At 37.3% G+C, this 14774-nt stretch overlaps 1 protein-coding gene across 3 annotated transcripts in view; it reads right to left on the reverse strand.

The window, feature by feature from the left end:
- Window positions 1–14774, reverse strand: part of CD82 (CD82 molecule) — a 65637-nt gene that overhangs the window by 15232 nt on the left and 35631 nt on the right. For all 3 annotated transcript variants that reach the window (XM_088145751.1, XM_007423170.4, XM_088145752.1), the window contains exons 3-4: window positions 2768–2840; window positions 834–958 (exon numbers count right to left, since the gene is read on the reverse strand). In XM_088145751.1, coding sequence (XP_088001877.1) covers window positions 834–958; window positions 2768–2840 — 198 coding nt within the window. The remainder of the gene's footprint in view (window positions 1–833; window positions 959–2767; window positions 2841–14774) is intronic.

Consider the following 14774-nt stretch of genomic DNA (forward strand, 5'->3'; position numbering starts at 1 on the left):
CAAGGGGGGTCCTATGGAATAGAACCAGCTGTAATAAGAAGTTACAGCTACAAACCTAGAATGCTTTCTTCCCAGGAATCCAGAGAGTATCTTTGCTGATGTATCAGAAGGAGATTTATTTCCATTTTCTGCCTGTCTGAGCACAATAAGCTCACAGAATTTGCTAAGCTTGCTTTCATGAGGTGTTTTAATGGAAGCCTGGCACAGGTTTAGACAGGGTAGCTGAACAGTTCTGAAATAATGCAAGAGTCTCTACTGATCTTTTCTATCCTCCCTGCACATCCCAGACTTCCCATCTTTCTCTGGGGGAAGAGAGGGAAGGGAAGCTGCTGGTAGAGAGCAAGACATAGAAGACAGTCAATGCTGTGATTGAAGCCCTCTGCCTCTACTGTAAGACCCCTTCCCACAATTAAAGAAAGGGTAATACTGTGGGAGTGATCTCAGGATGGATATGGGAAATTCACTAATTTTTCACCTCCTTTAAAAATAAATATGGCAAATACAAATACACAAAACCTAAAAAAAAAACCCACACATTAACAAACCAAGCAGCAACATCAAAATCAGCAGGGAGTTTGCAAATCGGACATCAAAAGAACTATAAGAGTGGGTATGAAGAAAACTTTTCTTGGGAAAGTATTCCACAATCAGGTTGCTACCACAAAACAGACTCCTTCCATAACTACTTGACTTCAGAAGACATATACTGATGTGCCAAGGATGTGTCAATATATGCACATCTTCTGTTCTTTCTAAACGCTTCTCTATACTTGTGACATGTAGCTCAAATGAAGCCAGAAAGACTTGAGCCAGCATCTATATTTACTACTTACCAGCCCCAAGAGGCAGCGAATCTCATTGACTGCCCCAACGCAGCCCAGGAATCCCATTAACATGGTGACAGCTCCAACTCCAATGAGAATATATGCCCCAACTTTCAAAGAAGATGATGACGTCTCTGTGGAAACGCAAGGGGAAACGTACATATAACAGATGCCTCTACTTTATTTTACACATTTATTATGTTCCAGTCAAGCAAGATAAAGCACTCTATTTTAAGTTCTGTACCCAACAAATCAAAGTGCTGGACAACAAACAGCTAAATCCTGTTACATGTATAAATTATGTTGGAAACTGAGTGCTCACTTACTAGCCATGTGATGGTGGGGAGGTGAGTATAAAGCTGTATTTTAAAAGGATGGCCCAGGGAGAGGGAAGAAAGTGATCTGGAATGACGGGAGGAGGATGGGAATGCATTCTAGTGTTTGGGGCAGTGAAAACACAGCCCCCAATAAGGCAGGTTTGCTTATGGGAAAATCACAACTAGCTGATCTGGGAACAGTGTTTAGTACTTCTTACCCTTTAATAAAACAGGGAATGATTGCTAGCCATGGTTGGAAGTTTGCATGTATTAATATACTATAATTAACACTTACTAGGTTTCCAGATCTTACATAGTGATAAATTATGACTGATTGATGTTTGGATGACCACTCTTGGATCCCCAAGCATTGGCCATGCTGGCTGGGGTTGATATAACATCCAGTTCAAAACTTGGTAGGGGTACTACATTCTCCACCTTGGGCTTAAAACACATGTGGAATATACAGTAATGTTCTGATTTTAAGACATGTCCAACTTTAGACTGGTACGCAGCTGGAAGTTCTACATGCTTTGACTAGCTTGCCCCACCAAACGCTGCTGCCTTTTCAACAATGCAGCCTAGGCAGAGCCTTCAAGACCACCCTAGCAGAAAGGCAGTGCCTCAGCTGGGCCCACAGTCTGTAGCATTTCTTGGTTTGTTGAGGAAAATTTCCCAGACTTTGCTGGCATAAGGTTTCCAGTTTCTATTCCCTCTTGCACCATCTTTCCCCCTTTTTTTTCTGGGAAAAATTCCAGACAAGCAGAAGAGAAGACGAGAGGGAGGCCTTTTTGGCAACAGAATGGAATGCCCTGCTGCGTCAAGTTCCTTCCCAAACTCTCTGTTAAGGTTACCAAGGCAAAAAAGGGAGGAGGAAACTAGAGAGTTGAAAAGAGTCCATCTGGAAATCTCAGGGAAGGAAACAGGAATCTCTGCATGCACAATTTGATTACAAAGTAGAAGAAGAACACTTTTTTAAAAAAAGGTGTCCACATATTGAAGGCTCCAAGACCACGATAGCCATAACTGCATTACTTTTGATCTGCCTAGCCTACAGAATTCTAAAAGTTTTGTTTCCAGATTACAAAAGAAAACCAGGTCACGTTCTAACTCTTTTCTACAGTTTAAAACTGCATATGAGTATTAAAAGGGGAGGGGAAGGGGACACAGTTTAATTTAACAGGCCACTTTTGTCTCTGGCTAATTCATCCTCATAGATAACACTGCAGAAGTGATCCAGCTAAGAATAGTCAGATATGCAAATATGGAAAGCATAAACAGCACATACAACTAAGAGGAAAATTATTTTCTTTTTAAATGATTATGAAATCTGCCAGCTTCCTCTTCTCAAAACTATCCTCAAATTTCTACTAAAGTAAATGAAAGTTATCATGAACAGAACTTTTCAAGGATAATGCCCTGACCTGATGTAGCCTCACACGAAAAAGCTGATTAGCTCTAGAAAGCTTTTCTAAATCTAGCAGGAAGCCACCCCTGCTTTGGACTAAGATCTGAAGATGGGCTGCTCTTCAGATACACAGTACTTACTTTTGGCATTCACTTTCAAAGGCAAGGAAACTAAACATGAAATACAGAAATCAATAGGAATATTAGAAGTTGTCTTACGCAGAACTGAAATGAAGCTTGTTTTGTCAACCAAAATCCATATTCCAAAACCTAGAATGACAGCACCCAGGATCTGGAAAAGAAACTTCAGTTACTTAAAAAGATCATAGAAATCTGCATTTTGTTTCATGAATTTGTATACCAGTTTTAATAAGAGTCTCCAAAACAGTTCACAGAAATGAAACATAAAATATTAATTATTATTATGGAGAAAAAATGGAAATAGGGTTACAAACTACAACAGGTCATAGCTTTTTTTTGGTTTCATGCCGTTGTCTGAATTATTTCTACAAAGAGACAGGCTGAAGCATTTCCAGCAGCAAAAGACAGGTGATGACTGTGTAAACTTGTATGATGCTATTTTGTAAGGAGGGAAAAATCTACCTGGTCTTTCCGATACATGTGACAAATATATTGAACACAGTCATGGTCTCAGTACAAGAGGGGTGATGCATATACAGACATAATTAAAAATAAGAATCAGCACAGCACCCTTCCAATTTTTTCACCAGATCAGGCCAAGCGTTCTCTTTACTACAAAACTAGAAATATGGAGAAAGAAACAATTGTTCCCTGCCATTTTTCCATTTTTGTATCACAGATTTCCTCTCTTCCTGCCCCCCATTTCTTGGCTTCCAGTCACACAAATGTCTCTGGGGACTCAAGAAAATCCATGTTTATTTGTGCAATTCAGAAAAGATAGAATGTTTCTGTATACTGCAGTTCCATTTAGGCTTTATAGCTAGTCAAGCTTCCCTGTTCCTCTGTTAAGGAGTGAGATGAATGCATAAGCAGTCATGAGTTATAGCACTTTAAACTGATTACTGAGATCATCCTAACTGAATGTTTTTTTCAAATGAAATATATTTAAAAAATCAACACTTAAATTTAGATGAATGGAGAAGTGTGCTTTAGTTTTCTATGCGGGCAACCAGTCTACCATGCAAGCCTTCACAAATAGTATATGGAATCACTGAACAGATGTGTTCAGTGAGAACCAGGTCCAAGTCTATAATTTGCCATGCAACTCTACTTTTAAGGCAGAAGAATTAGAAGAATTGTAAGTCCATGTACAAACAACTTTGTACATGGACTTAATAGCACTTCATAGGTTCTCAAATACTTGCCTTTTAAATAACTTTATCAGGCCATCCTTTCTCTTTCTAGCATGCCATTTAATATGTTTATGGTGAAGTACACAATAGAGTTATACCCTTTATATAAATGTTAAGAATACTAGGAAACAGCTAAAGGAGGACTAAATCAGGCCCTCCATGTGTAATTGTAAAGAAACAGGAAACAGCTCTGAAGTCTCTTACAAAGAATATCTAGGCTAAACATTTGCCTACCAACAGAATTCAATGAGGCTACAAGTCACACAACAGTCATGCAGCAGTAAATCCTGTGGCACAGTGCCACGTCTTGGCAAGCAGGTTGCAAACACACTGCAGTGTAGCAGTGTGCTGTAAGTGGCTGCCAGCTGGCAATCTCCACCCACCATCAGAAGACTGCATGGTTGAGAACAGGGCAGCAATTATTATGCTGCTATAATCCAGCTTTGCTCAGCTAATCACAAAACATTCCTGGGGCTGGGCAAATAAATCTGGACAATTCTCTAGGCATCTATGTCCAAACAAAGTTCATCTGCAAGACAAAAGAGACCTCTACAATGAAGGAGTCCCAATTCCTTCACTAGAAGATAAAATTCAAGGTTTCTTTGTATTACAGCTTCTCTATACAGTATTCCAGGGTTTATTTTAGGATTAAACAGGAGCAACAGGTTCTATGCAAGCTGTTTCCTAGAAGGAATAGTAAAGAAAACAACATATCTTGGCTTCTGTAGATCTGACAAAACTAAGAGCAGAAGAGCGCTGTTGCATGCCATGAGACATCAGAAAGGATCCACCTTAACAGAAACCAAGAGAAAAGTGTACCCTACCCCTTTTTCTTCCTCCAACCTGGATTCCCAAATTCTTGTTCTCCTTCCTATTCCCATGATAAGGAGACTCTGCTGTGAGGATTGCAGAATTTCAAGTAAGGAATTTTCCTCTGTCAGAAAATTTGAGCATAAGGCATGGTACTGCAGTTATTGTCAAAGCTGGAGCTTTAACTAAATTAACTGTTTTGGGCGCAAGTGAGAACTCCTGCTGCATGACATTCCTAGAGGGCTGTTTGTTGCCAAGCAAGAGAAATAAAGCCAAGTGCACAATGTCCTCCTAGTAAAGCAACTTATATCTGGCAGTATAAATTGGACCGCCAACCAAGTGTTGTGGTCTGTAATATTCATTTTGAAGAGTACCAGCCTTTCTCTTCTGTTCCATCCCCTTATCCAGATTTTCCACTTACCTCTCCATGTCAGATAGCTCCCTTACTGCCCATCCACCCCATTTTTTTCCCATAAAGAATTTTAATACTACTGCAAGGTTTGAGATCCTCTGACCATGCTGTCTCTTATGCATTCATATCATTTTGGCCACCTAATGACAATCACTCAGGGTCTGAGAAAAATACAAGACTAATGTATTTGCCAAAAGGAAAATAAGTAACTAACTAAATTATAGCAAAGGATTATATTTTGTTTAAAGCTGGGTGGGAACGTTTCCTCCCTGCAAAGAACAACGAATTGCTTCTAAGCAAAAAATGTAGCAGAGGAAAAGCTGTACCAGCATTAAATGTGTTGACGTGCTTACACTAATATATGTAGTGGGACAAATTCATGACTTAGGGGAAAAAAAATCACACACCTATTCCTAATGAATTGGGAGAAATGAAACAGCTTTAATTTTGCAATTGGGCAGAACAATTATGGGAAGTATTTTTCCTTTAATGAAACATAATATTGTGTTCAGGAAAAGGTCACAAACTAGAACACTAGTAGCAGGAAAAAGAAGAAGAAGAAAGTGCTGAATACATTGATTCACTGCATGGCAAAAGTAGGGCTACTATATTTGGATTGCAAAAATCTGGATGACTATTACATGACAGCAAAGCGAGTTTTATCTTGTTTGTTCCATCTAGTAACTGTAAGGATTTTTGCAGCCCAGATGTAGTTATCCTAGCAAAACTATATGAAATCTGAACAGCACTCATCTTTTAATGTTACAGTGTACCAACAACACTTTAAAAAGCAGAGCCCAAGAATTTTCCAGCTGTGGTCCTGAAATAACTTGGATGCTGTTATTGTACAAGGTTGTGTTTGTATACCACTTACAGTAGCTTTGAGTGAAGCAGGTTATAAATTCATAAATAACATTCTAGCAACTCCTCCAGAGTCTGTTCCCTGTGGCCAGATGCTACTCCAGAAAATGTAAACTGCACTTTGGAACACGTGCAGAATGCTTGTGTACAGCTGAAACTGCTAGCCAAACTTGTAGCTTTCAGTTTAGAAGTTAAATGGCCAGGTGGCTTTTTATAAATGTAATTGCTCATGACTTAAAAACCACATATCTCCAGAACTATGGATAGATAATATTCATTATACCAGATTATGTGAAACATGTTTTTCTTATAACCATGACTTGGGTAGCCTTGAAGGCATATTTTAGACTATCAAAAGAAATGTAGAGATGATTCTACAAAATTCTCCTCAAAAGTTCAGGAAGCAAGACCAACTTAAAAAGCAATGGGCTGAGCAATTGATCATAACTTAACTGCATCACAATGACCAGTAGACAAGGTGTAGTTTCCTGGATCTCAACACTGGAACTCACTAGTGATGAATCCACCTAATCAAGTAGATTTTCCTTACCTCTTCATAAAGACTTCCCAAATAGATACTTAGATATCATTGACACAAACTTTGGAATCCAATTTCAACATACCTACAAATCACAGATTAAGGAGGTTGTTCCAATAACTGCAAATTAACTCAAGAGTCAGAAGTATGATTCTTGCTCAGAGATGGAGTTTCCTTTCTTCAAGAAAACCTGGTTAAACATGTGGCCGCAGACAGTGAAGCAATAGATCTGTTTGCTTGTAGTAAAAATATGTATCAGCCTGTTCTGTGTAACTTAAATCTAGTGTCTGCATTCAGCTAATGGGCAGCAGTTATGTACATAGTTTATTAGGAGTGGCTTGTTACAATATAAGTGTAACCATTCCAAGATAGGGCTATCATCCAAAATGGTTTGTACCAGCATTGATAAAAAGTAGTTCACATAATCATTTCCTTGAACATCACAGCATGAAAAAATGAGCAAGCCCTCTGCGCTCCTGCAGAGTAAGTGTCTGTGAACTCAATAAAATCCCACTTCTGAGAAGATACAACATTGTCCTATTAAGGTGTCACACCAAATAAAACTCTAGCTTTGTTTAGTGTATCATTATCCACACGATTTTGGTTCAGATTCCCACAGGATTTAATGCCCTAAAATGGGATGAAAGCCCATTTTTCCTAATCCCGAGGCAAGTAGTAGGGCCACAGTGGGAGCCAAAGAGAAGAACTCCAGAAACCAGCTGCTTCTGGTAGCCTAACCAGTGGAAAAGCCTCAATGAAAATAATTCCAGCCATCTATTCCCCTTCAGCTTCTTCCTCCCTGCTACTTGCTTCCTTCTTCAGCCAGCCCTCAAGAGACTTCCCACTTCTTTCTGTGCAGCGTGTGGGAAAATACTTTGCTGCTCATCTCTGGATTTTTTCAGCCACATAGCTTTGATCCATGTCCTGTCGGTTCAGCGCCATCGCAACAGAGCTCCGAGAACATCCTTGGCTTTGCTAGCTGAAGTCACAGGGAAGGGAAAGCTGGGAGGGTATATAGAGCCATGGAATCAGACAAAGACTGAAAATATCTACTTTGCTGAAGTGCTATGGCAATCCAACCATGAGTAGGGGTTACTAGAGGACAACGCTGTTCTGCAGGCCGTTGCAGATTCACAGCTTCTTCCCCTGCATCATTCAGCTTAAATTCCTTGAAGTGCCTTTCCCCTTTTGTCATTTGTCATGAAAAAGTTGCCACAGAGACTGGTAGCATGTGTCACCTAAAGCTTCAAAGTTCAAAACATTTTAAAGCACAGAGTAGACATCTGATGTGAGCTGAATCACCTGCTCTTCTGGTTCTCAAAATAGGATACTAGGAATAACTTACTGGTTTTGTCCCTCACACCCTGCAAGGGAATGTATGGGTCCTCCCAACCTTCACATCCTATTTCCTCCAGTAACATTTAATTTAAGGTATACATCTCAATCACAGTGTACATCATTTCCCTGCCATTTACCCATAGATAACAATGAACTAGGAAGGAATGAGCATGTTTTTGTCACAGAGATGACTTAACTAAACATTATTTTACTCTTATTATTTCCTCTTATATCATACCTTTCTATCCACAGGTAGAATCAATAAGAATAATCAAGAAGGCTGCTCCTTGACCTAATACTGCCCAGCTAGTCCCTGACCTAATATCCCCAGTAACTGTACAGGTAATTTTTGGCTGCAGATTTGCTTTAATTCCTACATCTTCCATTACCAGAGTTCACTACTGGGACAGCATTACAGATTTCAACAACACAAGAAGACCTTTGATATAAGAATGCTTACATTTTGATGTTCATATCCTGAAAAGCAGCTCAGACTAGACAACAAAAAAGACTCAGTAATTACAAATACTCTCCAAACTAAGCATTGTTGATTCACTGAAAGCAAACATAAAGACAATGGACACTCTGTTAGAACACTTCTGAAACACAGGCCTGCTCTATATAGGAATTAGCTATGTCGTCCATTAGTCTGAGAACAAGTTCAAATAGGTATCCAATGAATTTTACATCTCCTACTGACACAAATTTAGTCCTGTCCCCTTATAATAGTTCCTCTTTAAAGAGTGTCTTCCTTTGTATGCTAAAGTCATAGATGACCTTTGGTCCCTGGCAGCCTTAAATGGAATGCTGATTGCTCAGATGATAAACACAACAAAGCATAGAGCAAAAAGGGGGAAAGTAGTGCAGAAAGCAAATTGAAAAGCAGTTCCAGATGTGTTCCAGATGTGCCATCTGGGCAAGTTTTATTGTATGCAGAATCTACATGGCACGGATTTAGAAAGTGGCAGAGGGAGAGGTTATCCATGACTTGAGAAAGCAAACCTCTCATTTTAGCTAGTCTTTTCGTCGTGTTGGGGGGAAGGGGGAGCACCAAGCCTATAAAAGGGACAATGGATGAAAAGGCTAATTCAAAGCAGTTCTGCAAGTGAAACCCAAATACCACAAACCTCTTCTGCAACGAAGGTGCACCAGCTCCAAATGGTATCTGAATCTTTTTCATTTTGCTATGTCCCTCTATTCATCACTAGGAGTCAGACAGCATATAATTTTTTAAAAATTATTATTATTTCTACCATTTTATGTATTATTTTTAACTGTTTCTTGTAATAAGTTAAGCCATCCTAAAAGGTCCATTTTAAGTAATAATCCTTCTTTGAAGCTTTTCAAGCATCTGAAACTACATTAACTGAGAACAGTGTTTCCCAACCTTGGCAATTTCCAGACATGTGGACTTCAACTCCAAGAATTCACCAGTTGGCATGACCATTGCTGAGAACTCTTGGAGTTAAAGTCAAAACATTTAGTTGTTGCCAAAGTTGAGAAATCCTTATCTAGAAGAATGGACAGATATTGCAAGAGAAAAGAGAATCAGAATAATGTCCATAAAAGGCAACTGAAGTTTTCTTTACTGAGAAATTGATGTTGGAAAATAGGTCATACTACCTAGAGTTTTGATTCTACTAGTTAACATTTCATCACAATGGAATATTATTTTGAAATGCAACATATGGCTCACTAGTCATTCATAAATAAAATTAACTCACAAATATAGCACTTCAAGATAATGTCTCAAAGGCAACTTATGACAATTATACTGGCACTCTGGACTACCCAGAAACGAGAGCATTTACATTTAAATATACTGGCCAATACTGAATGTATGATCATATTGAAATACATCATTGTCAGGAACCTTTGAATATAATGTTCACAACACCTTGTTAGAAATGTCATGCTCCAGAGACCTTGTAAATGATTGGTACTATAGCAACTGCATTCTTTATAAATGCCAACCATCTTTACCAATACAGCTTCCTATTCATTTGCTATTGCTTTTATTTATTTATTAAAGTTTTACACCGCCCAACTCCCAGCAACAATACCTCACAACAGTGTCTTAATTATGCTTCTGGAATTCCATTTGGAATTACCATCCACTTTATCCTGCTTCTGCATTCCACCCCCACAAAACACATAAAATATTTGCATATATAATGCTTATTTAAAGTGTGTAAATATTATTTCCTCTCAAGATAACATCTTTACATTTTGCATGTAATGTTATGAGCCAAAAATTATATTAGAACATCCTGGAAAAACAAAAGTTCTTCTTAATGGGGAAGCAACACCAGGTTTGTACATCAGTCTGTTTGCATGTCAGTTGTGTGTTCTGCGCAGAAATGTACAAATACTGAATTCCCTTTCTGATGGTGACAGCTTTTGCAAGTGATAGCATGCTGGATCATTGGTATGTAGTGCAACTAAGAAGTTCCATTATTATTTCTAAAGTTCTTCCAAAACTAGATGTTTTAGCTTAAAATGATACAGTAAACCCAGGGAAAGAGCCTAAGCTTGATAACCTGCACAGAGAAAGATGATTAGAGGTGGGAAAGAAAAAATGCTGTGAATAACTCTAGTAATTTACAGTAAAAGTAATATAGATCAGTTAGTAAAGCCAAACAAGATTTAGCTAAATAGGATCTGCTTAATTTTTCACCAAATATCAGTTAGTAAAATGAAGATCTTTCTCAGTTTATTTGCTTGAATCTTGCTGTATATAATTTTCAAAAGATATTGGACTTGGGCTGTATTCAACAATCCTTAAGGAAAAGCAAACACCAAATAACTTAGCAAGTCATAATGCAACAATGAGATCAAAAGGTCGTTTAGTAACTCAAACACAACACTTGTCATGCTGTTGAATTAACATTTATGCTACTGGTGGGAAAACCGATAATCAGGATAGATGACAAGTGCAGTCAAACAATTAGACCCTTTAGATAATGATTGGTCACAGAAAAAAGATGAAAGGATATCCATACATTTAAAAAAAAAAAAGAGGTTAAGATCAGGTAGTATTTAAAGTGTGGGAAAAATACAAGAGACCTGTTAAACCGTGGGACAGCTCTTATTTCACCTGGGATTATATGGAGAAAAGGTTTTCTACTGTCTAGAAATGTTAGCACATTTTCTGGCTGAATTTCAATAGATAATGACCAGACCTATGAATAGACTTATGCAGACTTATGGTATAAGGACACATTTTTTTCTTCCACTTCCATCCCCCATTAATCTACATAATCAAGAATAAGATTTATAGAGCAGCACAAAGTAAGACAAATATCTAGCAGTTTTTGCAAATATTGATCAAGCCACAATTAAGACCTGTTTTGTAAGGTTTATGTAGAATATAGAAAAGCTTTGAAATATCTGTAGATATTTGAAGAAAAAATATCTGAGAAACCCAAGATTTCTCACTTCCTTTAAGCATGACTCCTAGGGAGAATTCCTATATCATTACTATTATGTATTTATGCAGATTATAAGCTTATGATTTAAAGCAGTCTTGTATTAATAATGTAAACTGAATTCCATGGATTCCATAGTCATAAAGTGAATTAAGCAGCTTGGGATAATTTCTTTAGGGAAGCAATTCAGAATTATCTAAGTGGGTAAAGGTACTTTGTCTAAAATTTAATGGAAATTATTGTACAACTATCATTTTCACTATACTATATTATATTATACCAGATGTATAGATGGCCACACATCTATATGCTGATTCCAAGCCCAGATAAACTGGGAGGGATGGATAAAGAACCAGTTACCTTGTCCTGTATTATCTCTAAAACTTTACGGAAAGTTTCTCAAAGAAAAGCTCAAAAATGGTACTGGAAAATTGGACTCCCAGGCTAGCAGCTATCAAACCTGCTAATGGAGAAGAGCAATGATATGTACAAGTAGTCTAGAAAATAATGATGCAGAAGAGGGAACCCTGTTTGGGGTGTCACAATGTGGATGAAGCCTATGGCAAAAGAAACTGGAAGAAAATGAACAGGACTAGAACATGGAATGTATGAAGCATAAACCATGAACCATGGGAAGCTGGATATCAGCAAGAAAGAAATGACATGCAGCAACATAGGATTTTTGGTGTTAATGACATCAACTTGTCTGAAAATATCTACTTTCAGATGAGTTTATAGTATACTATTCTGGAAATGACAACATGAGAAGGAGTGGAACAGAACTGATAACAAAAAAGAAAACTGTCAAATCAGTTGAAAGATTCCAAGCAGCAAATGACAGAACAATGGCTGTTCAAATCCAAGCTAAACCTCCAAATGTCACAATTCCCCAAATTTATGCCCAAACAACAGATGCATTTGAAGAAGAAATAGAACAGTTCTGTGCTGACATTTATCAAGTGCTACATCAAATGCCAAAACGTATATAGTATTCACTATGGGAGATTTCAACACCAGAATTGATGACAAAGAAAAGTAGAACTTGTCCGCAGATTTCATTTAGAAGAAATAAATCAAGTGACTACTTGGTGCAATCAAAACTGGCTGAGGATTACCAATACATGGTTTATTCAAACCAAATGCCGCTTGTACACATGGGCATCTCAAAATGGACTGCACTACAACCAAACCAATGACATCTTAAACAGCCAACAGTGGAAAAACAGTTATCTTTTTACCTGGTATACAATGTGTCTTTTTGTAGCCAAAATCTGTTTCAAATTCAAATTTGAATATAGCACCCAGGAAATATATTAACAACAAAATGTTATCTCTACGTGCAGCTGAAGTTAAGGAACAGTGTCAACTTACTTAATTTTATGGAAGAACCACCAGATAGGAGAAAGGAAGAAATGAAAAACGTTATCAGTGAAACAATTCAGAAACATGTCTCATATACACGCACAAAAAGTGAAGACAAGGAAATAAATGGTGGTCAAAGGAAACCACTGGAATCACTGGACAGAGAAGGAAAGCTAAAGCCATGGGCAACAGAGATGAAACAAAACAGCTAAATGCAGAAGTTTAACATAAAACTAGAAAAGGCAAAGAACATTACTAGAATGAGATTTGCAAAGAAATGAGGGAAAGAAGCCAAGGACACAATAGAGATCTTTTTGCCCTAATAAAGAAAATTTAGACGCTACTCACTGTATGCAAAGGAATAATACGGGACAGAGATGGGAAAGAACTAAATGATCAAAATCAAATCAAAAATAGATAAAAGGAATACACCGAAGAATTGTATATGACTAGAAATATTCTTCAACCATGAAATAATAGAAATCTCAAGCAGAGGCAGATATTTTGGAAGACAAGGTAACATGGGCACTGAAACAGCTGCCCAAAAGAAAAGCCCCTGGAACCAATGGCATTCTATCAGAATTTCTTCAATTTAGTACCAACAGCAACAGTGGCAAAACTGTCAAAAAATATGGTTCACCAGTGAATGGTTGAAAGAACAGTGACACACACATCTGTTCCAACTATTGCACAATAGCCATGATATCACATGCTAGCAAAATTCTGTTGAAAACCATACAACGATTGGGCCCTATCATGAAAAGATTGCTGCCCAAGGTACACATTGATTTTAGAAGAGGAAGAGACACTGGAAACCACACAGCAATTGTTTGATGATTCATGGTACATACATGTGAATTTCAAAAGGATGTATATTTAGTCTTCATCAACTACAGAAAAGCCTTTGCTTGCACTGATTATGAAAACTGTGGAAGTACCTGAACAAAATGGGCATTCCAAAACACTTGATTCACTTCTAGTATTCTATCGACACTCCTATTAAATTTATATATCAAGGCAGTTTTGAGGAACTTAAATGAATTGGAAATTGAAATAAAACTTGGCAGTAGAAACATTAACCATCTAATATATGCAGATGGCACTGCTCTACTGTAAAAAATGAAGAGGATACATAAAACTTATGTAAAAGTGAAGGCAGAAAGTAAAAAGGCTAGATTGTATCTAAACGTTGAGAATAATAAAGTAGGGATAGCAGCTGGAAAATAAAAATCAGTAAAGAAAATGAATCAGTCCAGGACTTTATTTTCCTCAGCTCCAAAATGGAGTAAACAGAGTAAACTCTGGCCTCACAGTTGGTGCACTGCAATGACTAGCATGGAAAAGATCTGAAAAAGCAAGGATATCAGTCTTGATACCAAACACAGAATAATGAGTGCTATCAGACTGTTATATACTTAAAAGTGGAAAGGTTCTACATTACCCACAATGGAACAATGTTGGTAAAGTTGATGGAACTTGCAGAGATTGCTAAATTAATATCCTTTATAAGAGAAAAGACAATATCTACATTGATGGCTGACTGGAAATCCCTTACTGACTTTTTGCATGAAATGGAAAAAAAATGCACTTATGACTTGTGGTTTTGATGATCAGAAAAAAAAAAAAACAGTAACAGAAAAAATTGAGTGTTTTTTGTAATCTTAGAGTAAGAGATCCATTTGTAATCATACTTATGTCTGCTGCACAGGAAATTGGAAGCTTCTTCTATTTCTTTTTATTCTTTCTCACTGCACTTTTATTTTTTCTTTCTTTTTCCTATCTTTTTCCTTTGTTCTATTTTCTATTAGTTTGTGTTAGTTTTTATGTTCTTTTTAAAACTTTTAATAAAATTTATTTTAAGAAATAATGAATGCTATCATTTTCCTATAACTACCTAAAGCTTCAAAATACAGTTGGATAATAAGAAAAGCAGATAGAGAAAAAAAAAACTAAACTCCCTCAAATTATGGGTTTGGAGATGGCTGCTGCACATACCTTGGACAGCAAAAATAATGAACAAGAAGATTGTAGACCACATTGAACTAGAAATATCACTGGAAGCTAAGATTAGCAAGCTAAGGCTGTCTTAGTTTGGTCATGTCATATATCCAAATTCCTTAGAAAAATCAATTATGCTAGGAAC

Source organism: Python bivittatus, unplaced genomic scaffold (genome assembly GCF_059951505.1).
Source record: "Python bivittatus isolate LINGU-HERP-01145 unplaced genomic scaffold, Pbiv_v1 ctg000480_np1212, whole genome shotgun sequence".
NCBI lineage: Eukaryota > Metazoa > Chordata > Lepidosauria > Squamata > Pythonidae > Python > Python bivittatus.